The 27,711-nt window shown below is 40.9% G+C and overlaps 1 protein-coding gene across 2 annotated transcripts in view; it reads left to right on the top strand.

The window, feature by feature from the left end:
• tenm2 (teneurin transmembrane protein 2) overlaps positions 1-27,711 on the top strand; it is a 384,812-nt gene that overhangs the window by 79,968 nt on the left and 277,133 nt on the right. For both annotated transcript variants that reach the window (XM_037540529.1, XM_037540530.1), the window contains exon 3: positions 15,954-16,226. In XM_037540529.1, the coding sequence (XP_037396426.1) occupies positions 15,954-16,226 (273 nt within the window). The remainder of the gene's footprint in view (positions 1-15,953; positions 16,227-27,711) is intronic.

Genomic DNA, 27,711 nt, shown 5'->3' on the forward strand with positions numbered 1-27,711 from the left:
GTTTCATTCTGATCAAAAACACTCTGTAACAAAAATAAACATTGCTCCTCGTTGCCAGCAATTTAACTCACACTTCGGCTTGTGATCATTTTCTGTCTGTCTTACTGTCTATCTCTTTAGGTCTGTGTTGTGGTTCTGTCCGGTAGGTGTGATATCTATGTAAATATCAGTTCATGTCAGGTGGTATTTGAGAGGCGACAAGGTTCCCTGTGGGGTCAGATCTATTTTGGAGGCCCAATTAAAAGGTGTTGAGTGGCCGTGTAGCGCAGGTGGCTCATCTGGGCTTGTGCGTTTGACAGTGACAGGGCCCTGTTTTAGACGTGCTCTTAACTCTATGCCCCAGCTCTAATGGGGGCCCTAATGATGTGCCATGTGTCTTGGGACTAGAGTGTTGTGTGAAAGCTGGCTGGACACCCACCCTGGAGTGTTAGCCCTCACAATTAACACCCTGCCCTCCTGAGTCCACCAGTGACAACACACCACCCACAGCCCCGACATGTCCTGCGCAGGAGGCGATGTCACGCTGGGAGGAAGAGGCCTCTGATTCATGCAATATGTTCGATGAGATGTTCACATATTGAGCCATTATCAGATTCATCTCAGGCTGTGGAGGCCAAGAGTTAAGGTCTCATAAATATCAATGCTCAGCCAATGCCTGTACACCTGTCAATGGCAGTGAATCAGTGCATGTGCATCTCCATCAAATGCAGAGCTGTCAGGTGTAGGTGATGGAGAACCCAACTGGGGTCTCTACTGCTGTGTAATTGCAGAGCTCTGCATTAACGAGATGCTAGAAGAGCACAATGCAGTAAATTTCTTCAGATGAAAGGCTGATGCTGGCTTGGTGCTCATTGTGTGAGTGTATGTGTTTGTGTCAGCGTGCAATAGCTGCTTGAACTGTGGCTCCAGGGGAGGGATCAGACCTTTGCAGGTATCCAAAGAGACATGGAGCCAGCTGTGTAATTTCATTAATGGAACCACAATCCCACAATCCCCTTCACAGCATCAAGCCATGGTGGGAAACTTGGCAGACTGACCTTGATACATGTCCTTCCACTACAATGCTCTCTCTCATCTTGTTCCCAACTTTTCATCTTGTTTTTTCCTCCACTTAGTTCCCAGACTGCCTCTCCTTAATTTTTGCTTCAATCTGGTCCATTTTTTCCTTGAATTTGGTTACCTGAGTCTCATAAAACTACAAAAACTGTCTTTTTCAATTTCTTTTTCCAATTTTAATTTGGAGCAGACTTTGGACATATTAGACACTTAACCCTAAATAGGAATGTGTGCTCAGCAGAATGAGGCACGTTGTACCTGAAAATTGTGCCTGTCCTTTCCACTTACATGTTCATCAAAGTTAAGCATTGTGAAATACCCTGGACTCCACATATATCACAGCCCTTCATTAGTGACTCTCTCCATCATTGTGCTGCCACTCTTTCACTGAAGTCAATCAGTCATTCTCAGCTTCGCTGAAGAGGCAGCTGCTGCTGTCATTTGTATCTGTCTCTGACCTCAAGCCCTTGCACAACGAGCCATAAAGCAAGCTGGGACTCATATTAATCACAAAGTTAATTTCTACTTTGGGTATATAAGTTAGATTCCAGCTATTTAAAATGCCTTTGGAGGTAGTAAAGGAGGCAGATAGTAAGGGCAGCAGGGAGGAGGCAGACTGATAAGCCAAGAAAAGGATGGTGTGATAGGAGAGGCAGCAATGTCATGTCTATGATCAAGGCTTTGTAAGCACGCAAAGCCTCCCACAGGTAGGTGTTAGATCCTCACCGGCGCCCCTCGGAGGAGAGAAAAGTGCTCTCTTAACAGCAGCATCCACCCCTTCTCTTCGCAGCCACTCCTATGATGGAGAATGTCAACCCCTCTCAGGAACAAAGCGATAGCTATCTGCGAGCCACTCTCAATCCTTTCATTTCCTATTTATGAGCCTGTTGCTTTGACGTGTTTATCGAGTGATGCGCAACAACTCCAGAGGATGTGGCCCAAGAGCATCTCTGAAGGTTTAATCTGTTTTACCTTTTTCCAAGCCACTGCATTAACTCCATAGTGCTTGGACTGCACTGCCTCTCTCTGAATCATCATTACCTCCTGCATTCCCTCTTTGCTTTCCTTAACTCGTCACCTATGTTGAATCAGTCAAGTTAGTATTCTGTTTACACACATTATCTTGATTCTTATGTTTGACTAGATGTTCAGCCTTCCCCATTTATGAATGTTCCTTCAATACATTTTTGGCTCTTTATAGGTAAAGGTCCGTGACCCTGAGGGAGAAGCAGCTTAGAAAATGTGTGTGTGTGTGTATGTGTGTGTATATGTGTGTATGTGTGTGTGTGTGTGTGTGTGTGTGTGTGTGTGTGTGTGTGTGTGTGTGTGTGTGTGTGTATGTGTGTGTGTATGTGTAGGTAAAAGAAAATGACAGCAGACTTCTCAGTGCACTGGCGACATTCTGACATTACACTAAACAACTACAAGCTTTAATGCCTATACCTCTGCACTGTGTGTTTCAAAACTTCAAACTCATCCTGACAGAAGAAGATTTATCACTAAACACTGACTTTTTTTTATTAGTTTTATGTAACATTGCATTCTGAATGTTTGTCAAGGCCTGCTGCAAGTATTTGCCATGTGTTCTCATACATCATAGTATTTAAGCATATTTTTAGAAGCCTATGTTTCTAATGGTTATAAATCTGTCATTAACTATTTTTAACTGACATCAAGAAAAGCTTACTGTGCAAGATTTTTAAACTGTTGCTGGCCTAATGACATATTTAGGAGTGGTGCTACACCTCCAAAGTGGTGGTGCAAAATTATTCAGTGCAAAAATAAGTAAACAAAACAAAAAAAAACATTCTTTCAAAAATGTGCTAATGGAACAGTGGAACAGCAACAGTTCACTGACAACTAACACCTTTCCCTGACTCTCAACTGGGCCACTGATTAACTAACTATAACTGTAACTGGCTGTAAAAGTGTGTTAGAGCAGGAGAACATAAGAATGTGAAGTGCATGGCTTCATCCAGGACCAGGGCTGGGAACCTGTGGTCTTTGTCATAACTACAATATAATAACATTTCCCAATTAACATTTGTGAACAGTGTCCATGTTAGGTGTTCTGACCCTGCAGAGTTCTCTGGGATCTGCTTGCTGACTCACATCAGGTACACCTTGCTAGTAAAAGGTTGGACCCCCTTTTGCCTTCAGAACTGCCTTAATTCTTCATGGCATACTTTCAACAAGCTGTTGGAAACATTCCTCAGAGATTTTGTTTATTTATATGAGTTACTGTTGCCTTTTTAACATCTCGAACCAGTCTGCCCATTCTCCTCTGACCTCTCACATCAACAAGGCATTTTTGTCCACACAACTTCCGCTCACTGGATATTTTCTGCTTTTCTGACCATTCTCTGTAAACCCTAGGGATAGTTGTGCGTGAAAATCCCAGTAGATCAGCAGTTTCTGAAATACTCAGACCAGCCCATCTGGCACCAACAACTATGCCACGTTCAAAGTCACTTAAATTACCTTTCTTCCCCCATTCTGATGCTCAGTTTGCCCTTCAGCAAGTTGTCTTGGCCATGTGATTGGCTGATTAGCTATTTGTGTCATACCTTCTATGTACATGCCTTCAGTGCACCTTATATACAGAAAATGTTGCTCAGGGGGAAAGAAAAGTTCTAATTTGGAAGTGGAATGTTTTTAACGATGTTTTTCCCCAGCTTACACAACAGGCCAATCCTCAGTCCTTTGGGCTGGCTCATAACGGACCGAATGTTGTTCTTGCCTTTGCTAAGTGTAAAAAGTGATCTGCAAATGGAACATGGACATTATCAGGCATTATCAGCAGTAGGACCGCAGGGGTTACAGAGAGCTTGAGAGTTCTGCTGATCCCCGATTAGAAGTCAGCTCCTCCCCCTGCTGGAGCGGAGGCCATTTCACACCACCCAAATGGCCAATCAGTCCACCTCTCACAGCCTCTCCAAACTTAAACGGCTCTTTTATGAGCCTGACGAAGCATAATGACCGGCAGGCAATTTCCACCCCTGGGGCCTACAATGGGCTTTACACAGGCTTCAGGGCTGGCATATTACCTCAGTGTGAGTTCCAGCTCCAGAGAAAGAAACTAATGCAAGCAAGCATGACTAAAACACAGCTCTGCTGAGGTTTTGAAACCATGACTCAAATTAAGACTAAAAGAGTTGTTTATTTGTGCTCATGCTGTATGGTCATTAGTCAAATACTGCTAATCCAGTTCCTGTTATAAAACTCTCTTATAGGTAAGGTATATATATATATATATATATATATATATATATATATGTATATATATATATATATATTTATTCTAACCTTTAGAAAGTAAAATTGAATAAAAAGATGCAAAGATAAACAATTAGATGTTTTTGTTCATTCAGATGGGCTATTCTGACTTTTTCATTTTACAGGCTAATTACTGCTTGTTTTTATGTTCACAAGTCTATTTTTCTATGCATTTCTCTGTGTGAGCTATTTAAAGGAAAGGTTAAAGACAAACAATAGTGCTAGCCTGACTGAAAACAAAAAGGTCACGTAAACCTGATGAGCTAGCTCTGGCAGTATGCAGTAGACAGCCTGTTGTTATTGTTGTTATTATTATTATTATTATTATTAATATTATTAATCTAAACTGTAACAAAAAACCTTCAGTGTCTGCTAGTACCCCTATGAGGTTTAGCTTGTTAGCACTAGCTATTACTGGTGCAAATATTTTTGGCTGTTCTAGGTTAAACACGGCTAGTTGAAGCTTGTAAAAGACTTTGCATGTTTTTGGTTTGAAACCTTACATAAATTGCAAATTTCACAGTGAGTCCTCAGTAAAGAGCCCTGTTGTAGAGATGGTACCGCAGTTCTCTTTTTCTCATAATCGAGTAAAACCTGGTCAGACTATGGTGAATATCTGCAGTCATACGTATAAGGCCTTCAGTCCAGCTCCTGAATACCTGCTAAATGAGAAAGCTCACTTGGCTAAATATTGGCTATACTTAGATACCATGGGGGGAATGTCTCATTTTACTTGATAATTTTACAGATATAAATTTAATCGTCTGCCTTCACATGCATATGAAATTGAGTGAAATCGCATTCTTAATCCATATGGGTTAATATGTGTTATAGGAATGTGTTCATGGGAATTTTTGACCGTTTTTCCAGAAGTGCATTTGTGAGGTCAGACACTGATGTTGGACGAGAAGGCCTGGCTCTGCACTGTAATTCATCCCATAGGTGTTTTATCGGGTTGAGGTCAGGACTCTGTGCAGGCCAGTCAAGTTCTTCCACACCAAAATCGCTCATCCATGTCTTTATGGACCTTGCTTTGTGCACTGGTGCACAGTCATGTTGGAACAGGAATAGGCCTCCCCTAAACTGTTCTCAGAAAATTGGGAGCATGAAATTCCAAAATCTCTTGGTCCTTTCACTGGAACTAAGCGGGCCGAGCCCAACTGCTGAAAAACAACCCCACACTATAATCCCCCCTCTACCAAACTTTACAATTGGCACAATGCAGTCAGACAAGTACCGTTCTCCTGGCAACCATCAAACCCAGCCTCATTCAACGGATTGCCACACAGAGAAGCGCGATTTGTCACTCCAGAGAACACATCTCCACTGCTCTAGAGTCCAGTGGTAGTGCTTTACACCACTGCATTTGATGCACTTGGATGCAGCTGCTTGGCCATGGAAGCCCATTCCATGAAGCTCTCTACGCAGTGTTCTTGAGCTAATTTGAAGGCCACATGAACTTTGGAGGTCTTTAACGATTGACTCTGCAGAAAGTTGGCGACCTCTGCGCACTATGCTGACCCCGCTCTGTTATTTTACTGTTATGTGGTCTGTCATTCCCAATCGCTTTCACGTTGTTATAATGCCACTAACAGTTGACTGGAATATTTAATAGCGAGGAAATTTCACGACTGAACTTACACAGGTGGCATCCCATCACGGTACCATGCTGAAATTCACAGAGCTCCTGAGAGCGACCCATTCTTTCACAAATGTTTGTAGAAGCAGTCTGCATGCCTAGGTGCTTGGTTTTATACACGTGTGGCCATGGCAGTGATTGGAACGCCTGAATGCAATGATTTTATAAATAGCTGGCAACACAATTAAGTACACCTCACAGTGAATATGTCCAAATTATGCTTAAAGTGTCAATATTTTTTGTGACCACCATTATTATCTAGCACTGCCTTAACCCTTTTGGCCATGGAATTCACCACAGCTACACAGGTTGCTACTGGAATCCTCTTTTACTTCCATGACAACATCACGGAGCTGGTGGATGTTAGACACCTTGCGCTCCTCCTCCTTCCACTTGAGGATGCCCCACAGGTGCTCAATTGGGTTTAGGTCTGGAGACATACGTGGCCAGTCCATCACCTTTACCTTCAGCAAGGCAGTTGTCATCTTGGAGGTGTTTGGGGTCGTTACTGAGTAGAAAAAAACACGGTTTCCCTCAATGAATCGCAGCTCCCCAGTGCCGGCAGCACTCATGCAGCTCTAGACCATGATGCTACCACCACCATGCTTGACTGTAGGCAAGAAACTGTTGTCTTGGTACTCCTCACCAGGGAACCACCACCATCTGAGCCAAACAAGTTCATCTTGGTCTTAGACCACAGGAAATGGTTCCAGTAATCCATGTTCTTGGCTAATTCTGTTCTGTTCTAATGGCTGTGTGTTGAGTTAGTTAGAGGACAGTAAATCTATACTGCTATACACACTGTACACAGACTACTTCATATATATATATATATATATATATATATATATATATATATATATATATATATATATATATATATATGAATATATATATATATATATATTATTCATTTCATTTGCCATTCATCGGCTACTCCTAGCATTAGGAAGTGGGATCATTGCCCAGAGCCTCATGTTTTCTGACAGATATGGAGTTAACAGCCTTAGTAGTAGCCTTAATAGTCTCACAGGACAGACCTCTTGCTGTCATCAGAGAGCCTGGTGAGTTTCATGTATGACACATAGGTGCAGGTGGTTGTTGGTGCTACAACAAAAACAATTCAGCATGAAACAAAGTAATGTACAGTGACTCAGCAACTGGTTTGCATTTATGTTTACATTTACGTCAGCAAGGATACAAGGCCTAACCTCTTATTTTGGTGTTCACAAGTGCCCTCAATTGGCTTTTACCTGCACCTTGTAGCAAATCCCAGAATTATTGCAGTCTAAGCAGTGGTCCCTGTCACAGAATATTTTACAATACATGATAGGACCAATCATAGTGGATGGGGTTGCTTACTGATCAATATACTGGAGAATCTTAGCTCATTTTTAAAAATGAGCATGATCAATAACGTCAGGTATTCTACATGCATAGCCTGTATGAGTCTGTCCCAAGTGGACACTTAAAACCTTGTGCCCTCATGGGCTCTTGTCTTATAAGTCTGCACATTGTTGATGTCAGCAAAGTGCTGGCTTGGTGGAGGATCGTAGGGCTTAGGGTGCCATTTGGGACAGGACCAATGCAATTCCTTGACTAGACTAACAGCCTCCAAGCTCCATGTTCACCAGACTGCCAGTCAGGAGAGTACTGTGACATCAAAGCTCCAAATCTAAGAGAAATAAGAACAGAGGCCATCCCAAAGGATGGAGATGAGAAAAAGCCAAGACCTGAAAGTCAGCACTTGTAACTTCAGTACAATGGAACATTATGAGTGCTGTGCTCCTAGTCCATGAGGAGACGCAAGTGTGTATCTTTAGCTTTTTACTGTAGAGAAGCTAGCACATGTGGGAAGTGTGGTTTTGAGGGTGTGTGTCTGGGACAGATCTCCTTGTGTCTGAGAATATATCCCTGTTTACGAGGGATGCCAGCTTGCTGCTTTTGCAAAGTGCGCTCCCCTCTGGTTTAAGTTGAATTTGTAAACATGAAAAGAGAGCAAAGTGACTGCAGAACACTAGATTTAGCTCCCAGGTTTACTGGTGAACATGCCATCCTTTTTTTCCCACTAAATATGAGGAAATGGAAGACGATTGATTTAAAGTTGTTCAAGGGGATACTAGGGATATCTTCCTCTAAAAGGAAGACCAGACTTTAATTCATCCATATTTTATGAAATCTCTCTCTAAGGAAGGTAGTGAAGTCATGCCTGAAGTAAAACCCTGCGTCAGGATGTTGTAACGATTATTTTTAATGCGCCGACTGAAGGCTACCTTCAGAAGGTCTTGAGGAGAGGCTGCACTGTTCTGACCCTCTTTCCCCCAGAGACAGCCTGAAGTGTAGAGACTAAAAACACAGTAGGACTTGCCTTTTCCCACAGTGGAATGCCAGATAAGGCCACTTTTGTCTCAAAAGTATCCTCATACTCTTCTTGAAAAGAAGATTGCATTGTGAGAAAGAGAGTGGAAAGCATCTCCAGTCTTGCTCCTAGCCTTCGCTGCACCTTCTTTTTGGCAAAAATGTTTCATTTCAGTGGCTTGCAGTATTGGAGCCATTGTGTTTCTTCCAATCAGATCAAATCAAATTTATTTGTATAGTGCTTTTTACAACTGATGCTGTCACAAAGCAGCTTCACAGAATTCCAGAAAAGACAAAGTTTTAACATGAATGTAAAAAACCCCAGGAGAGCAAGCCAGGGGCGACAGTGGCAAGGAAAAACTCCCTCAGAGCTGAGGAAAAAACCTTGGGAGGAACCAAGGCTCACAAGGGGGGACCCATCCTCCTCTGGTCAAACCCCCTACAAATGATTATACTACTAATATTAATAGCAGTAGTATTAGTAGTAGTAATAGCTAGGAGTCCATGAAAACATCAGTGTAGGGTGGGCAGGTAGTCCAAGGCAGGTGGCGGTAGCTGGGGTGTGGGCAGCTGGTCTGAAGTGGGTAGCAGGAGAGCTTGACAGTCAGTCGTCCTTCAGTGTCCCGCCGAACATGTGGGCGGTCGTTTACTCAGAAAATGCAGGGAGATGGAATTAGTATTGTTCTGTTTGTTTATATCTAAAACAGGGAATGTGAACATTTCCAGAGTGTGGTTATTGACTCCGGCAGATCTGACTATAACAGCTTAACTAAAAGGAGAGAACCAGCAGGACACACAGACACGGCAGCACTCTGAAACAGTTTGGCATCCCTCCGCTCCACCGTCCACAAACCTGAGTGACTGCATGCGAGCAGCGGGACCACAGCACCAGCATCTCAGTTTACTATTATTCCCTGTGTCCATGGACCCCTGGATCTGCTACCTTTATCAAAGGGGGAACATTACCTACCAAAAGCTAAACTGAACAAGTGAGTTTTCAGCATTGATTTGAAGATTGAGGCTGTGCCTGAGTCCTGGACATTTTCTGGAAGATCATTTCTTCTATCTGGAAGGCTTGGTTCTTTTGTAGGTTTTCAAAGAGAACAAAATAGATTTTATCCTGATGCAAAATGCTTTCATATCATCTTAATTCCCTACTGTGTAGGAATTCAGCCTTGGCTTATTCTTGAATCACTGATCTGTTACTGTAAAGTAAGCATTGATACAGTGTCAACTAACTAAAGGCCAAAATCAGATACAACCTCTGTATATGTGCTTTCAGTATTAACATAAAACTGCGAGATAAAACAGAGAATAGCAGATGTCATATGCCTTTCATAAATATCTCACTTAATTTTTAGGAGGCAAGCAGAATGTGTTTCACACAGTACAAACAAGCAACGGATGGTGGTTAGAGGGCACACCTGTTCACTTTCTCACACACACACATACACGTTCATGCTGACACACTCTCACACATATGCACACGCACACGTACATGAATTATCACATTGTTTTACACTTTTCTTCTTGTCTTTATTTGTGTAAGATAAAAGAATAAATCAAAGTCTGTTTCTGTAAGTGAAGTACACAGTAAAAGCTAGTAATTTTGGGTAACTGTGGAGACATACTTTTAAATCTGCATATATAGGATTCTAAAGATGTTTTCTTGCTCTCTCAGCCTATGTGAAGCTCTCTCCTGTGTTCCTGCAATACTTCCTTTCAGGTATGAGTAGCATAGGGTGGCTGTGTGAATAGTATTGTAGCCTACAGTCTGCTAGCTCTAGATAACTGTATTGAACTAAATTCTTTAACCATGCTCTGCCCACAGATGCATTCTTTCATAGCAAAACTCATCTATGAAAATTTGTAGCATGTAACTCAACTTTGTCTTTTTAAGTTATTAATTTCAAATGATTTTTATTTTGTGTATAAGACCAGAGGTAGCTTTTTGTCATTTGATTGTTTTCTACCTGCCTAGTTTTCATTAGTGAGTTAGTAAGTTAAAGGGAATTTCACCAAAATTCCAAAATTCTGAATTGTTCAAAGGTTAATGCTTGAACAAAGTCATTCAGAGTGGTTAAATGTGAAACAGATTTCTTTACAATTGTGGTGACAGGAATCACTTTGTGATGTTTATTAAAATATTTACTTGTTTTCTGAATATTTATATGTAATGTTGATACTGATAAACTAGTAATACATTGGGGGGGCATTTTTTGGGAACTCTTTTACCTTAGGATATCCTGCAAGTACGTCTCCACTGTGAATGTGTCCTAGACCAAAACCTTGTCAAAACTCAGATATCAGGCCCTGTATTCATAAACATGTAATAACCTTTGGTTATGTACCTTTTAAGAGGCATTAAACACTTTGGATGTATGATTCCTATCATCACCACTATGAATGGTCTCTCAAGATTGAAGCATTTAACTTAAAACCACACTGAATTAATTTGTTTACATGTAATCCATTTAATATTGAAGGCATTTTGACAAATAAGTCAAAACCCCTTTAAGTTTTTTTGCCAACATTTTACAAAAGTTGTCCAAAAGCACTGTTTGCTGTGAAAGAACGCTTTTGCAGATGGACCATGGATAGGTCGGTTCTCGACTGCCTTTAGCTTAATGATATGCTAACTGTAGTATTTTAGTCTGTAGCTTTTAACTGTGCTTCCACTGTAGCTAACTGTAGTTCAGTCTGTAGATTCACTCTTTTTAAACCTTTAACATTCATTCACTGTAAACTGCTTAAATGAATTATTTTCTTTTCAGTACAGCCAGAGTGACAGAGAATATTTAGTGAATTGTACTGTTTTTCAGTAATAATTGTTTCAAAAGTTTCCTTTCGCATGCTGCAAACAGTGTCTGCACAAAGCATTTTTACATCCCCAAACAAGTGAATGATCTTGAACAAACTAATCCTTGCTGGTGTACATTTACCAGCAAAGACTGTTAATGATTGAAATGGCACCTTAGTTCTTAGCTGATTGTGAGGGATTGCATTGACAATGCTTTTTTAATTACTATAGAGAAGAAAGTGGCTGTGCATGCCTTTTTCCCTTAATTGCTTTTCCCTCGGCTTAGCTGTAATTGGGCCTCCTTTGTGTTTATTGATTTAGTTTGATGTGCTTTAATCTGGATGATGTTATACTGTATATTTATCAGGGGATGGGTGCTGGGTGCAGAACAGCCATTGGGAAATGTTGGCAAAGCACAGTAGGTCTGCTGTGTGTGTGGGTGGGTATGCATGTGTGTAGCAGGATGGCTGATAGGTGCGCGGCGGGCGTGCGCTGCAGGGTACAATAGGCCCTTTAAGCCAAGCCACAGGTAGCCCTGCTCACAGTGTCTGAACTCAGATCCGCTAGCTTAAGCCCTTAGACCTGCCTCTGCTCACTCCACCTCCTGGCTTTTGTGTCTATAGCCCTGAGCCTGTGTGTTCAGTCAACACTCTAGGCCATATGTATTGAACCTTTCATGTCAGGTTTCAGGCTTCAGCTCGTAACCCTTATGGGAAGTTATTGTTTCCCAATTTTTTACATCACATTCCTGCAGAATGTTTAGGTAGAAAAGTTCAACTTTCAACTAAACTTCATTTAGTTATTTACATTTACAGCATTTAGCAGATGTTCTAATCCAGAGCGACTTTTATCTAGAGAAAGTATCTTTGCTAGTTACCAATAGGTTAGAGAGAAAGACAGTCCTGAGCTGAGGTACTGCTAGAATATAAAAAGTCGCTGTTGATACTGAAAGAAAAGGAGCAGAGTTGAACACAGATCTCTGTGCAATACAATGCAATACAATGCAATGCAATACAATACAATACATAAACAACAATACATAGTGCAATCCAATAAAATATATCTAAGTGCAGCACAAAATATAAAATAGTGATATTGCAGTCTTTTTATTTAAACAGCAGTCTTTTTTTTACTGAGCTTACATTTCATTTTTTGAGTTCAGAGCCCTCCTTTAACATATGAATATATTATAAGAAGAAATTGTTTGACTCTCTGAGTGGTGTCTGCATTAAGCTTGGAGGCTGGATCTTCTTGATAAACAGATAGCCCTGTAGAACAGGGAGAACATTGAGAGGTGATGGGGTGCAAATAATTTTCACCTACTTTATATTGACGCTGATAACTGTTGTTACACATTGACAATACAAACAACAACACTGTGCCTGCTGTTGATGTATTCACTGTTACTGATGGGTTAGAGTAGTAGAGCCCATAAAAACATATATGTCAGCTTCAGTTTGTACTTAACATGATTAAACAGTTGTATCTTAATAGCATATTGATCACATATTTACACTTATGTAATTACAAATGTATAAAAGGTTCCCTTTGTCAAAGGGTTTTAACTAACAAGACTTTTCTGATTGTGACAGAAGGTGTAAAATTATGTACATTGAGATTACACTGTATCTGGGAAATGCCCCCTTTCCTAACATTTACTTCTCTGTAGTAGTATGTTTGTGTTGTGACGTAACCAAAGTTCTGACTGTAAACCATCATTCCATCATTTTGGAGCAGTTCTGTCATTGAAAAAAGCAGTGTTTAGATTATCAATCTAATCTCCCTATATAACAACTACATAGGAACTGTCCATTTTTTTACAACCCCAATTCCAGTGAAGTTGGGATGTTGTGTAAAACATAAATAAAAACAGAATACAATGATTTGCAAATCCTTTTCAATGTATATTCAATTGAATACACTATAAAGACAAGATATTTAATGTTCAAACGGATAAACTTTGTTGTTTTTTGCAAATATTCACTCATTTTGAATTTGATGCCTGCAACATGTTCCAAAGAAGTTGGGACAGGGGCATGTTTACCACTGTGTTACATCACCTTTTCTTTTAACATCACTCAATAAGTGTTTGGGATCTGAGGACACTAACTGTTGCTTTGTAGGTGGAATTCTTTCCCAATCTTGTTTGATGTACAACAACAGTCCACTTCCACTTTGCATCAGTCCATCTTAGATGAGCTCGGGCCCAGAGAAGCCGGCGGCGTTTCTGGGTGTTGTTGATTAATGGCTTTCGCTTTGCATGGCAGAGTTTTAACTTGCACTTGTAGATGGAGCGACAAACTGTGTTCACTGACAATGGTTTTCTGAAGTGTTCCTGAGCCCATGTGGTAATGTCCATTACAGAATGATGTCGGTTTTTAATGCAGTGCCGCCTGAGGGATCGAAGGTCACGGGCATTGAATGTTGGTTTTCTGCCTTGCCGCTTACTTGCAGAGATTTCTCCAGATTCTCTGAATCTTTTGATGGTATTATGGACTGTAGATGATGAAATCCCTAAATTCCTTGCAATTGCACATTGAGAAACGTTCTTAAACTGTTGGACTATTTGCTCATGCAGTTGTTCACAAAGTGGTGAACCTCACCCCATCCTTGCTTGTGAACGACTGAGCCTTTCAGGGATGCTCCCTTTATACCCAATCATGACACTCACCTGTTTCCAATTAACCTGTTCACCTGTGGAATGTTCCAAACAGCTGTTTTTTGAGCATTCCTCAACTTTCTCAGTCTATTGTTGCGCCTGTCCCAATTTCTTTGGAACGTGTTGCAGGCATCAAATTCAAAATGAGTGAATATTTGCAAAAACAATAAAGTTTATCTGATTGAACATTAAATATCTTGTATTTTTAGTGTATTCAATTGAATATAGGTTGAAAAGGATTTGCAAATCATTGTATTCTGTTTTTATTCAAGTTTTACACAATATCCCAACTTCATTGGAATTGGGGTTGTAATACACATTCAGATTATACACATGTATTGACAAACTGTACTGCTGTAATCCATCTAGTAGTTACATTGTTCCATATATTGTTAATGTGTCACTACACAGTTGTTAGGGACACTTAATATAAAGCAGGACCAAATATTTATGTATAGGACGTCAAAAAGGAAGGAGGAGGTGCTTGTTTTTTACACTTAAAATGTTTTTTAAGGATTTTTAGTAAAAGCAGTGGCTCTATGTAGACACATTAGCACTTAATGCATAAGTGTTCCTCTGCGCAAGTAAATGTTTCTTCTCTATGATGGAAAATTTGTTGTTCAGTATAGCACCGAAAAAGGTTCCACTATTGCGACAAGTTAAACAAACTTTTTTGGTACTGTATAGAACCATTTTGACTATGAGTGTACCAAATTTGTTAACAGCTATGCTGTTTCACTGTGGGTTTAATAGTCCTTTTACTATACTGTTTAAGTGTGATGTCACTTATTAATAAATATAAGGACTTATATTTACATTTATTTACACCTGTTATGGAGAGGTTTGAGTCTGCACTGTTTGTTTCGATGTCAGTACATTACAAAAAACAGGGCAGAAGCACTAAAGACATTTTTTCATCACAGAAGAAGACTGTGTACACAATAAAATTTCACCAAATTTAAAGAGTAAATAATAAATAATACATTATCTTAATTTCTACTTACAAACATAATTAGACATTACATCGTTGGATGGCAGTTTAGAAGAATTCATGCCATTTATGACATGTTTTGGTTATTATTAGTGATAAGTTACATCTAAGAGTAAAAAAAAGATCCTCATAAGCATAGCATAACAAGAAAGCTGCCCTGTGTGCAGATTACATGGTTAACTGCAGAAACTAATGTTAATTTCAGTCCCATGGTGAGTGCAAATTGCCACTGCATGAAAGCACTTTTTGTGTCTTCTCACATACATACATCTGTCTCCTCTCCCTTACCTTGTCTACAGGCCAGATGACATCCTGCCTGTTTGTCAGAGAGGAAGGGAGCTTAGTGACAATGGATATACAGTGCACATGGAGGAGCAAGACTATAGCAGATACTGTCAAAATCAGTTTTCTAGCACAGTCTGGAACATCTGGAAGAATATTGTTTCAGTAGACATTGTAAAGCTTTGTTGAATTCCTTGCCTTAGGGTCGGAATAGAGCTGTCTGTTTATGTGACTGAGAATGGATTATGTGTTCACAGATAACCTACTGTATCAAATGAAAAGAAAGCGGTTGTTATTGGAACTGAGAGAGTTGTTATTGGAACAGAGACAGAATGTCGAGTAGCATTCTGTAGCATTAGGCGTGGGAGGAGTGGGATAACTTGTTCATTGAGCCAGATAAGATAATATATTTATCAAGAATACTGATGTTCACATTTTGGAATAAGAATGAAATTACTGCGGTAAACTAAGTAAATATACTACAGTACATCTACCAGTAAACAGGTCTTAGTTTAGGTGGTTTTAAGTTTAAGTGGTTTTGCACAACTTTGGCCACATCCTATTCTCAAAGCAACACCTGCTCTTTAAAAGCAACAGTCGTACGCTGTCTGTTAAAAGTTTGTGGATGCCTAGCATTTAAAATGTCTGTTAAATAAGCACTTTGATCAATAGGAAGCAGACTTAACTAAAAAGTAACAAAATCAAGCATAATTTGAAAAAGTTTAAAACAATACAATGTTTCCTCACATTTTTGTCTGAAGCAGAAGCATTTCTAGTTCACCCTGACACTCTCCAAGTGCTGTGAGGACAGCCCATCTACTGCCACTGGAATGAATAATCAAAGTTCACTCTATCTCAGTCTCAAACTCTGTCTCTTTCACTGTGCTCTTAGGGAACTTCACTCTGGCTGAGTTGGGGATCTGTGAGCCAGCCCCCCATCAGAATGCCTACTGCCCAGATCTGGGGCTACTACATGGCTACTCTCTGAGTGCCGGCTCTGATGCAGACTCTGACCCTGAGGGCCCTATCTCTCCAGAGAGAGCCATGCAGCTGTGGAGCGCCCGAGACATCAAATCCCGCCGCAGCTCAGGCCTGTCCAGCCGTGAGAACTCAGCACTGACCCTCACTGACTCTGAGAATGACAACAAGTCTGATGATGAATCAGGTAGGAAAAAGTAAAGGGGTGGGTGAGTAAATGACTTGGAGAGAAGAGAAAGTGTGAGTGAATGCTTAAGGCTCTTACAGTGTGATTTTGAAGATATTTTATACAAAAATGTCCTTTAATTTTCATTCTGTGTGTTTCTCAGCTATAAAATAAACTGTGTCTGTCTGAACATCATCTGTGCTGCAGAGCAGCGGCCTTGTCATTAGGGCTGTACGTTATTGACATAAAATGTGATGTTTAATAAGGCAAACAACAGTCATGCTAACAGTCAGCGTTACTTTAACAGCTTTCTCTATAATGGCTTAAAAACAAATATGTATTCATTTTTTAATATAGGCATACAAACTTCAATACATTTTTTTTTTTTATTTTGCCTTTCACACTGAAAACAATACTGTGTGTGAGAACAATGTGTAGTTCAGGATTGAGTATTTTGTGAGCTGCATATGTATATTCTGTAATTATTTTTTATTGATTAAGTTACTTGTGCCCAATGTGGGTGTGCATGGTACAGTGCTCAAGCTTCTGCCAGTTAATGCCACCAATATAGTGAAGTCTTTCTGCTATGGTATACATGATGTAATTTGATCTGTGCTGTCATTGCAGTTCTTACCAATATATTTATCATGGAATCTCATATCACAATAACAATATCCAATGATATCCAGAGCATTGTATGGGCAAGTCTCATCTGAAAGATATCTGATCCTAATAGGATTAGTGCTGGTACCGATTCTGATCCAATATTGCACATATGTGCATCACTACTTTTAATGACAGTGCTGCTTGAACATCACGCCACCATTTAAACAGTCAGCGTTAAGGTTAATAATTAAGATAAATAAGCAAGATGTTTTAAAAAGGTCATGAAAAATGTCTGTGGTTAATGAGCTCAATGACACTGAAAATATGAGATAAATGTAACCTTTAATTGTAGTAAATTTAATCTAAGAAAACAAATAATCATATCTATATTTATAAACCTAGAAATTTGTGTACTTAACCATGTTTGCCTTCATATTTCTTTTCCACCTGAGTGTTTAAAGACTCTTTTAGTCATCAGTGACTTCATGTTTCACTGGGGTAGGAATATGAGCTGGAATAGAGGCCAAGTTTCTTGATACCCAATATGGGGAACATTGGATGATACACAAATGAAGCAAAACTGTATTGACCTTCTCAAGTCAGACATTCGCTATAAAATATAGTCTATATTTAATGCTGGGGAAATAATTAAGAGGTTTAAAACAACCAGAACTGTTGTGAACCTGCTTGGAAGAAGCGTTTGTTCTATGTTTGTTTTATCTGTGGTGTTTTGGGACTGTTTTTCCATCAAAGGCCAGGGAACCTTGATAAGACACATTGCATAAAATTTGGATTTGAATAAAAATCCGACTGTCTCTGCTTAAAAAGCCAAAGCTGGGTCATGTTTGATTTTTCCTGCAGGACAGCTATCCCAAACAGAGGTCTAATTCCATGCAAAAATGGTTCAGTGACCACAGAGCCAAGCTTTTGACATGGCCATCCCAGTCCCCAACCTAAACCCCATTGAAAACCTTTAGGGTGACCTCAGGAGTAGTGTCCAAATGAGAGAACTTGGGAGCCTGGAGGATCTGGGTAGATTCTATATTGATGAGTGCTTTCAGATTCCTTGCTCTGTATTGTCCAGTCTCATTAAACATGTTGCATTTATGTTGACAAAGGGTAGTTGCACAGTACTAAATACAGGGATCAACTAAATGCAGGGATCAACTTAATACAGGGGTCAATAATTATAAGATAATTATGAGATTATTTTGTTAAAATACTTTTTTGACAGGTTGTTATACTGTATTTAATTAAGTTAAATGTTAGATTTTTCCTTCCTTTTCATGACCTTTTTTTTTTTACACATCTTTACCAAGGGTGCCAACAATTGTGGAGCTGACTGTAGTGACACTGCCAGACAAACAGCATGTGACATTTTAAGATACAAGTAAGAGTCAAGCTGCCTCACAGAAGGCGTTCTTATCAAGTAGCACATGTTGAGGCTCTTTTTCGTAAAATGTTACCCGCACTACGCATCTGTTTTGTTCAGTTCTGTGGCTGCTGCCTCCGTTTCCCCCTCTGGTGTTTTCCCTGGCAGTACTTCTGCAGCACGTTCTCTAATTCTTCGCTTCCTCGTTAATTCGGTGTCATCATAAACCCCTGCATAGTTTGCAGGAGGTGTCAAACGAGGTTAATGAAAAGACAAAAAAACCCGCCTAATTAGCAACTACACAACTGTAGCAGTCCCGCAACAGATCTGTCAGCTGTGAACTCCAACATCAGACAAACTCGTGCTGACAATTTATCAAACTCCTCAACAGCTATTGAACGCATAAAGAAACACCTTGGAAGAGAAGTCGCTTTCATCTCGCCAGCTGATAATTGCTTCTCAGCTAATTGCCACGCTAATCTCCCAGCCATGGTTTGTTAGCATTATTCTCGGTTTTATGGCACAGGACAACGCAAGGACATCGGATGTGCTGGCCGCCACACTTTCCAGCTTTTGGAACAGAAGCCTTGCACTGAAGAAGGTGTGCTGAGCAGAATCTCATTGAACAGAACATTTTTCACAAAAACTTGTATCAGAAATGCTCTCTCTCATTATGCTATATATGCAGTGTTGTGTATTTGATGTGGAAAGAACCCACTCAACTAGAGTAAACGATGCAGAAAGATGAAAGGACTTTTTGCTCTACTAGCATGTAATTGGAGTTGTTTTGTTACATTATGAGCTCTGAATTGTATCAACTGATCAATCTATTTGCATGTCTGTAATCCAGTATATACTAAAGAGAATGCTTTAGTAAGTTGGTTCAAGAGCAGCACTAATTGTCTAAAATTAGCTACCTCACTGAAGGGAAATACACTTTGAGTAGATGTTTTCTCACAAGGAAGAAAGGAAATATATTCAGAATGAAAGCGAATGAACTGCCTTTTCTCCTTACTTTTTCAAAGGCACTGGAAGCTCTATCTCTCCCTCTCATCTTTTCTTCTTGGCTTTTTTCCCCCTCTGTGTATGGAGATGCAAAAAGCTCACTTTCTCTCATTCTGTCATCTCTCATTCTTGCCTCATTATGGATGTGTCAGCACCACCAGTCATGTTGAGTGACAGGTGTCACTCATAGAGGCCTCGGCATATGAAGCCTGAATGGGATCAAGTTGAAATTTCCAGCCATTATCTCTCGTTTTCCTGCACGCTCTATGGCCTGGAGTCAGCTTTGAAGCCCACCAGTAGCTTTTGACCAAAAAAAAAGAAAAAGAAAAAAACATCATTTGAACATTTCAGAATTGGGGTCTAGAGATGGGTTTTACTGAAGATCCCCCATTGGGTGCCTGACCAGAAATTTGTGAGACATAAAAGCCCCATCTGCTATTTTTGATGGGTTTTTTTTCTTTCTATTAAGCTCCTTAAAGGACTTCTTTCCCTCTGCCTGTCAGCAAAGCATTATCCTGCACTTGATTTCAATCAAAAGAAACTCCACTATCGTCAAATCTCTACAACATGCTGCCTGATTTCAATCAAAATGCATTCAGGCTCAGATACATACATTTCTCTATAAACAAAAACAGGCAGATAAAATGAGCCCTTTGTACAGTATGGCCCCTGGAGCAGCTCCAGCTTGCTTTAAGGGGGAAAGACAAGTCAATAACAAATTAAAGAGTGTGTTACCGCTAGCGAGCGATGAAACAAACTCTCTTTCTTATCTCTCTATCGATGGCGCTCTTCTCCGAGTGTATTTCTGGCTCTTTTGCCCTCTGGCATGATGAGAATGAAAGGTGAGTTGAGGTTGGTAATGAGGCCTTGTGTCCAGTTGATTGTCTAATTAAGCAGCCTGGGCACAGGCTCTGTTGGCCCTCTCTCTGGAGCTGCCAGCCACTGAGTGATTGATTAAAGCCCACTATTCCTCCCTGTCCAGTGAGTCAGCTGTCCTTACCTAGCATTGGCACCACCACAACTGTCCCAGACGCTGCTGTCCCAGGTCCTGCTGCTTTGCTCTTCGCCTCAAACTGTGTCCTGTCTGTCTGCAGCCCCTACTCTACACCAAGACCCCATGTTGCACTTTAATGACTCTGAGCCATGACTTTTGCATATCTTTAGTGTCCTAAAAAGACATTCTATCTCTGAAGAAGTAACTTATTAGGACAAAAACTAAATGTTCTTAACATCTGTTGATGTAACTTAAACTATTAAACTGCAGTTCCTCACTTCCTTAACTTAATACCTTATATATTAATAGTTACTTGAATAATTCTAAGTAGTTACTGTATAAAAAGTTTCTTAAAAATAAAGGTGCCAAACAGGATTCTTTGGAGCAATGCTATAGAAGAATCACTTTTGGTTTCTTTAAAGCAGTGTTTTCCAACCCTTTTCTGCACATTTTAATGCTTTAACTTTTTTTCCTGCTTTAACTCATTTCAAGATTGTTAATGAGCTGATTAGTGTGATCATTAAAGTTTAAAGACCCTCCACAAAATGTAAAGTTTCTAAACCAATTAAAAGTTTTTAGTAGAACACTACATTTAGGTAATGTTTTTTCTAGAACCCTTTAGGAACGCTTAAAGGAGCAATGTGTAAGATTTAGTGGCGTCTAGCGGTGAGGTTGCACATTGCAACCAACCGAATACTCCACCCTCGCACCTCTCTTTCCAAGCGTGTAGTAGAACTTGCTGTGGCTGTCAGGCATTTGGTAGACTAAATGACCTGTCCAGCAGAAAACAAACAACTTTGGCATCATTCTGAAAACATCAGCGATTTCCATCTAGGAAAGGCCAAACCAGTGTTTATCCTTGTTTTCTGCAGTTGCCTGCCCCAAATTGGTTTTGGTTCTTGAAGTTTTCACTAAACTTTACTTAAACTAAAAATGGTTTTGAACCATTTGTATTAGTCAATTTTTCCTGAAAGATTCACAAAATAAAAAAGGGCGGCTGGTGTTTTCAAATCATTAAAAAAAACAACAATACTATGAGGTTTGTTTAAAATAGCAGTGATATATTCTGTTGGACACAAAGACATGTGTCAAAACAGTTGGACTCTGACACAACTTTTAAAACTGCCGTCTGTAGGTGGACTCCTTGTTTCAGGTTTATGCAGGTTTATCTCGTTATTTGTGGATGTACTGGGCAGGAGCCGCCCCGTCGCTTCCCCCAGCTGACGATACAGGGACCAGCAGGTCTTTTAGCTGTCATTCCTGCACACTGCCACGTCTGTTTGTTTGCATAGGTGTCTGTACTCTGGCCAGATAAGAAATTATCCCGTTATTCTGTTGCAGCCCCATGCGACTGGCGGCTAGTGGCAGTTCTGCCCATCAGCGCTGCGCCTCACGTTCAGTAAACAAAGTGGCCCAGGCGCCCCATGCTGAGGAGAGCGGGGAGCTTTTGTCTGCTGGATTATTTGTATTCTTCTGCATTCATCTGCGTCACTAAGCATTTAAGAAGCTTTGTTGGAGACTTGGAAAAAATGGTGTTTATATATTTATTATTTGTATTTTTTGTCTTTAAGTTTTTTTTATTTATTTTATTTTTTTTTAGAACAAAACCAAATGAGATAATTATGTCTTATCTTATCAAATGTTTTTCTCAGTTAAACATATGCAGACATAACCGAATTTGCTGAAGTATCTGACAGTGGCTGTGTATGAGGAGGACTTTGCTGGGATGTGTCTTTGTTTAAAGTTGCGGGGGAGGGGGAATTTTCTTTATTTTTTGTAAATGTTAAACTAGCAGTAAGCAAACAGAATATGGCAATTATTTACCCGCGGAAAACATTTAACCCTATAATTCTTGGTATTCCAAAAAGCTTTTCTCCTTTGCAGTGTCTCTTGGCAGATACTGCACAATAATGCTTTCTATTTTGGAGTCTTTCCTAACATCTCCACCAAACAATTAATTATTAATATTCAAATATCAGCAGTGGTGAAAGTATGCACAGACAGGAGAATTAAGTAAAATTTTCCACTTGCTGAACTTGCTTGGGTCAGGGGTTCATGACAGATCCATCTGAATGGATGTTGGTACCTGGTGTGATTGAGTGTGATTTCATTGCAGTAAAACCATCACAAGGAACTGTGAGATTGAGCATTTAATTTAAAAGCTGCTGTAACAGCCATTGTTTCATTTCTTTATCAAATCTAATATCGTTCAAAGATTAACTGTAAATCACTCTTTGTGCAATTTTCATTTGCATAGCTGTGGTGGGAGACATTAAATTGACATGATTTAATACAGTCAGTTATGTTTCTTAATGCAAATGTATGGTGAGAGATTTGTGGGAAAGGTAAGTCTATAAATGCAACTCTCATCAAATAAGTGTAATCAGTTCTGTGAGGGGGCATTAGATAAACTTGTATAAAAGTGGGCTCTGGAAGAATTACGGTTGATGTAGTTTTAGTTGCAAACTTGCACAGCACTGTATAATATGTTTTATATATATTTCAAATACTGAAATCACTGCTCATGTACTTGTGCCATATTATCTTCAGGACAGAGAACATACAAACAATACAGTGAAACAGCTTTTATGTTTTGATAGGACTGTGGAATGTTAGGTTTTCACCTATCATTGTGAGTAAATATGTCATTATCATCATTGTTGACCGCTAGTCCAGATAGGGTCGTGGTAGCAGTTGAGAGAGCAGAGAATCCCAGATGACCCTATCCCCTGCAACTTCCTCCAGCTCATTCCCTGTGACCCCAAGCCACTCCCAGGCCAACTTGGAGATATAATCCCTCCAGCGGAGCTGACCGAGCTCCTCACTCTATCACATAGCATGTATCCCGCCACCAGATGAAGAAAGCTAATTTCCACCGCTTGTATTTGCGATCTCATTGTTTCCATCATTACCCACAGCTCATGACCATAAGTGAGGGTCGGCATGTAGATCGACCGGTAAACAGAGAGCTTTGCCCTTTGGCTCAGCTCCCTCTTCACCACTACAGTCCGGTACAGTGACCACATTACTTGTGAACAAGACCCCAAGAACATCACGAACAAGAGTGGAAACAGGGCGCAACCCTGGCTGAGTCCAAAGCTAACACTGAAAGAGTCTGACTTAATGCCGAGTATACGGACACAGCTCTCACTCCGGGAGTACAGAGATTGGATGGCCCGGAGTAGTAGCCCTGGCACTCCATACTCCCACAAGATATCTTGAGGAACACAGTTATAAGCCTTCTCCAAGTCCACAAAACACATGTAGACTGGGCTGGCAAACTCCCATGCCCCCTCAACAATCTGTGAGAGGGTGAAAAGCTGGTCCATTGTTCCATAGCCAGGACGGAATTCGCATTGTTTCTCCTCAATCTGAGGTTCAATTATCGGTCGGAGTCTCCTTTCCAGCACCTTTGCATAGACTTTCCCAGGGAGGCTGAGCAGTGTGATACCCCGATAGAGTGCACACACCCTCTGGTCCCCCTTTTTAAAAATAGGGACCACCACCCCGGTCTGCCAGTCCAAGGGTACTGTTCCTGAGGTCCATGCAATATTGCAGAGGTGTGTTAGTCTTGACAGCTCCACAATATCCAGAGCCTTAAGCATCTCTGGATGAATTTCACCCACCTCCTGGTGCCTTGCCACTGAGGAGCTTACCAACTGCCTCAGTGACCACCAGGGAAATGGAACTTGACACCCCAGGAGCCTCTGGCCCTGACTGCCGTGAGGGAGGCACATCTCCCAGATTAAGAAGTTCCTCAAAGTGCTCCTAGCCACAGACTGACAATATCCTCATTTGAAGTCAGAGTTTCTCCACCCTTGCCGAATACAGCTTGGGTGCAGCCACCCTGATCGCTCCTGAGTCACCAGACAATTGTCCAGAACCTCTTTAAGGCAGAACGAAAGTCTTGTTCCATGGCCTCACCAAACTCCTCCCATGTTTCGGATTTTGCTTCTGCCACCATTGCAGCTGCCACCTTTTTAGCCTGTCGGTTCCTGAATCGGGAGTCCTTTGGACCAACCAGTCCCTAAAGGCCTCTTTCTTAAGCTTGATGGCCTCCCTCACCACCGGTGTCCACCAGGAGGTTCTTGGGTAACCACACTGACAGGCACCCACAAGCTTTTGGCCACAGCTATGCCTGGCAGCTTCCACAATAGAGGTTTTGAACAGGGTCCATTCAGACTCCATGTCCCCTACCCCCTCTGGGACATGAGAAGAGCTTTCCCGGAGGTGGGAGTTCCGAACAGGGGCCTCTGACAGTTGTTCCCAGCACACCCTCACTATCTGCTTGTGCCTACCGGGTCTGACCATCAGTCTTCCCTGCTATCTGATCTAACTCACCACCAGATGGTGATCAGTTGACAGCTCAGCACCTCTCTTCACCTTAGTAGTCAGAACATATGATCCTAAGTCAGATGAAACGACAACGATCGATCATTGACCTTTCACCCAAGGAGCTCTGGTACCATGTACACTTATCAACATCCTTGTGTTCGAACTTGGTGTTCGTTATGGACAATCCACGCCTGGCACAGAAGTCCAATAACAATTCACCATTTGGGTTTAGATCGGGCAGGCTGTTCTTCCCAATAACGCCTCTCCAGGTCTCTCAGTCATTGCCAACGTGAGCATTGAAGTCTCCCAGTAAGACTATGGAGTCTGTAGGCGAGACCCTTTCCAGAACCCCACCCACTCAGTCCAAGAATGTTGAATACTCTGTTGTCTTTGGTGCATAAGCACAGACAACAGTCAGAGTTTTCTTCTCTGCAATTTTAATTCGCATTGAGGTGACCCTCTTGACAGACCAACCCCTATCCAGGAGTTTGGTTCCAGAGCCGACACTGTGGGTGGAGGTGAGCCCAACTATATCTAGTTGCTACCTCTCAACCTCCTGCACAAGTTCTGGCTTCTTTCCCCCCAGTGAGATTACATTCCATGTACCTAGATCCAGTTTCTGCTGCAGGGGCCCCCACTGCCCATACAGCACTTCACCGCTCCGCCATGCTGGACCTTGCGGGTGGTGGGCCCACATGGCCTCCCCACGTTGTCTTTTCGGGCTGAGCCCAGCTGGGTTACGTGGGCTGCCTGGCCACCAGGCGCTCGCCATGGAACACTGCCCCCAGGCCTGGCTCCAGGGGTAGGTCCCGGTGACCCTTTCCCAGGCAGGGTACAAGATTTTTTGTGCATATCGTACATGGAGTGGTTTGGATCGCGTTTGTCTGGCTCTTCACTCCACACCTGTTCGCCCTGGGAGACCATACCAGGAGCATATTGCTCCCGATGACTTAACTCTGACGATCCCCAGATCCCTAGTCTAGAGTAAATATGTATATTACAAATTTGAGAAACTGACATATTGGCACGTTGTCCACTAAGAAGAAACAACCTTGAATAAGATGAAATGTCCTTATAAACATCCACTGTTTTGTCAGTTAGATGCAGTTTTAGCTTTACATCTGAAGATGCAGCTAGCTTTAATTATCCAACATGTAAAATCACTGATTTCCAGTGGAAAATGGTGAGTACTACAGCTATGCCTTTAATAAATGTCAAAACTGTAAAAGAAAATCCACTTGTATAATGCTAATTTCTCCTAGCATCCCTATAGGATTCTTGCAGTTTGTATGCTCTAAGCTAATGTTGATTCATATGAACATTTTTTATGTCCATTCTAGATTAACAGACATTTGATTCCTCTGTCTCTTTGTAATTATGCTGATGGTTACTCTAAGGCATTAGGACTTCTCTTCTACTCTTGAAGTCCTAATAAAGAGGGAGAGTTCCCTTATTTATATCTACCTAGATACTACGGAGAAAAACTTCCTGATTTTCCGCTTGCCATTTGAGGGAATTTAATGCTTTTGTTTTTATCTGAACAGTGAAACAAGAGAAGACTTTAGTACTCGCAGAGTTTTAGTACTTGCAGAATTCTATGAAAATCTAAGATAAATCTATGATGCACACTGCCATCGGGACTCAGGTGTGCACCATATAAGTGAACCCCCCAAGCAAGTTGACTTCAAAAGGAACTCTGGATTGAGAGATTAAGTGGAATTTAGAGATTAAGTTCAAAAGGAGATTTAACACACACTAGCAGAATGTAATCACTCAGAACAGAAAAGACTGAGATATTAGCATGTATTTGGAACAGTAGGATGAGTTGTATGCTCTATGATGTAAATTATATAAATACATGGAGTAGCTTCTGTGTGTCTGTTGTGTACTGTGTATTCGGTCCTAATAAGGATTTGAAGAGAATCCCTGTGGAATGTATTGTTTCTCCCACTCTTCTGACACCCCTGAGTGACAGAGTGTCACCCTTCATGCTCCCCTCATCTCTAGAGGATTCATTAAAGGTGCAGTGTGTTTCCTTTCTCCCCTGTCCCTCATGTTCCTTACGTGTGCAGACAAAAAACATGCACAGTTCCTCTTATTACTACCCCCTTCTTCAGAATCTACATTAGGTTAAAGATATATAGGCTTATAGGGTATGTGGCGAGTAGTACTAATATGCAATCCTGGCAAACTGTCTCATTTATGTCATTCACAAGCTATTTCCTGGCAGCTACACAATGAATATGGACAAGAAAGCTTCACACTTTCAGACATTCACTTGGCAAGTCATGACAGCATGAGTCGATGGCGTGCAGTTTTTAGACATCAGGGGTGTTGAGGTGGCACTTTCCCCTCAGTGCTCAGATTCCTATGGGGATTTAAAGGGACCATATCCTACATTTTTCTTTTCTTTTTTTTCTTGATATATATATATATACATTTGTGTGTTTATATATATATATATATATATATATATATATATATATATATATATATGTATATATATGTATATATACATACACTACTCACAAAAGTTAAGGATATTTGGCTTTCGGGTGAAATTTATGGAAACTGTAAGTTCATGCTTCAGTGATATTATATCATGAAAGTAGGCCATTTAAGTAGAAGCATGCAATGGTGATTTCCTCATCTCAAACAATTTATTGAAACAAAAGCCAAGAACAGTGGTGGGTATACCGCAACAACAAATGTCAGTGTCTCAATAACTTGTCATGTGCCCTTGAGCATCATTTACAGCTTGACAATGATGTCTCATGCTGTTCACAAGTCAACTTATTGTCTGCTGAGGGATGGCATCCCACTCTTTTTGAAGGTCAGCCCTCAGGTCATTGAGGTTCTGGGGTACAGAGTTACGCATCTCTACACGGCGACTCAGCTGATCCCATAGGTTTTCTATGGGATTCAGGTCTGGAGAAAGTGCAGGCCACTCCATTTGAGGTACCCCAGTCTCCAGCAGACATTCCCTAATGCTGCGACCTCAATGACCTGGAGCATTCTCAACCATGAAGATGAAATTAGGCCTGTGTTGTTCATGCAGAGGCACAATGACTGGATTAATGATGTTATTCAAGTAGTATGGGCTTGTCCCTGTACCATTCACAAAGTTTAGGGCAGGTCTGTATTGACTAGACATACCTGCCCGCACTGTAACACCACCACCACCTTGCTGTTAA

Source organism: Pygocentrus nattereri, chromosome 8 (genome assembly GCF_015220715.1).
Source record: "Pygocentrus nattereri isolate fPygNat1 chromosome 8, fPygNat1.pri, whole genome shotgun sequence".
Lineage (NCBI taxonomy): Eukaryota > Metazoa > Chordata > Actinopteri > Characiformes > Serrasalmidae > Pygocentrus > Pygocentrus nattereri.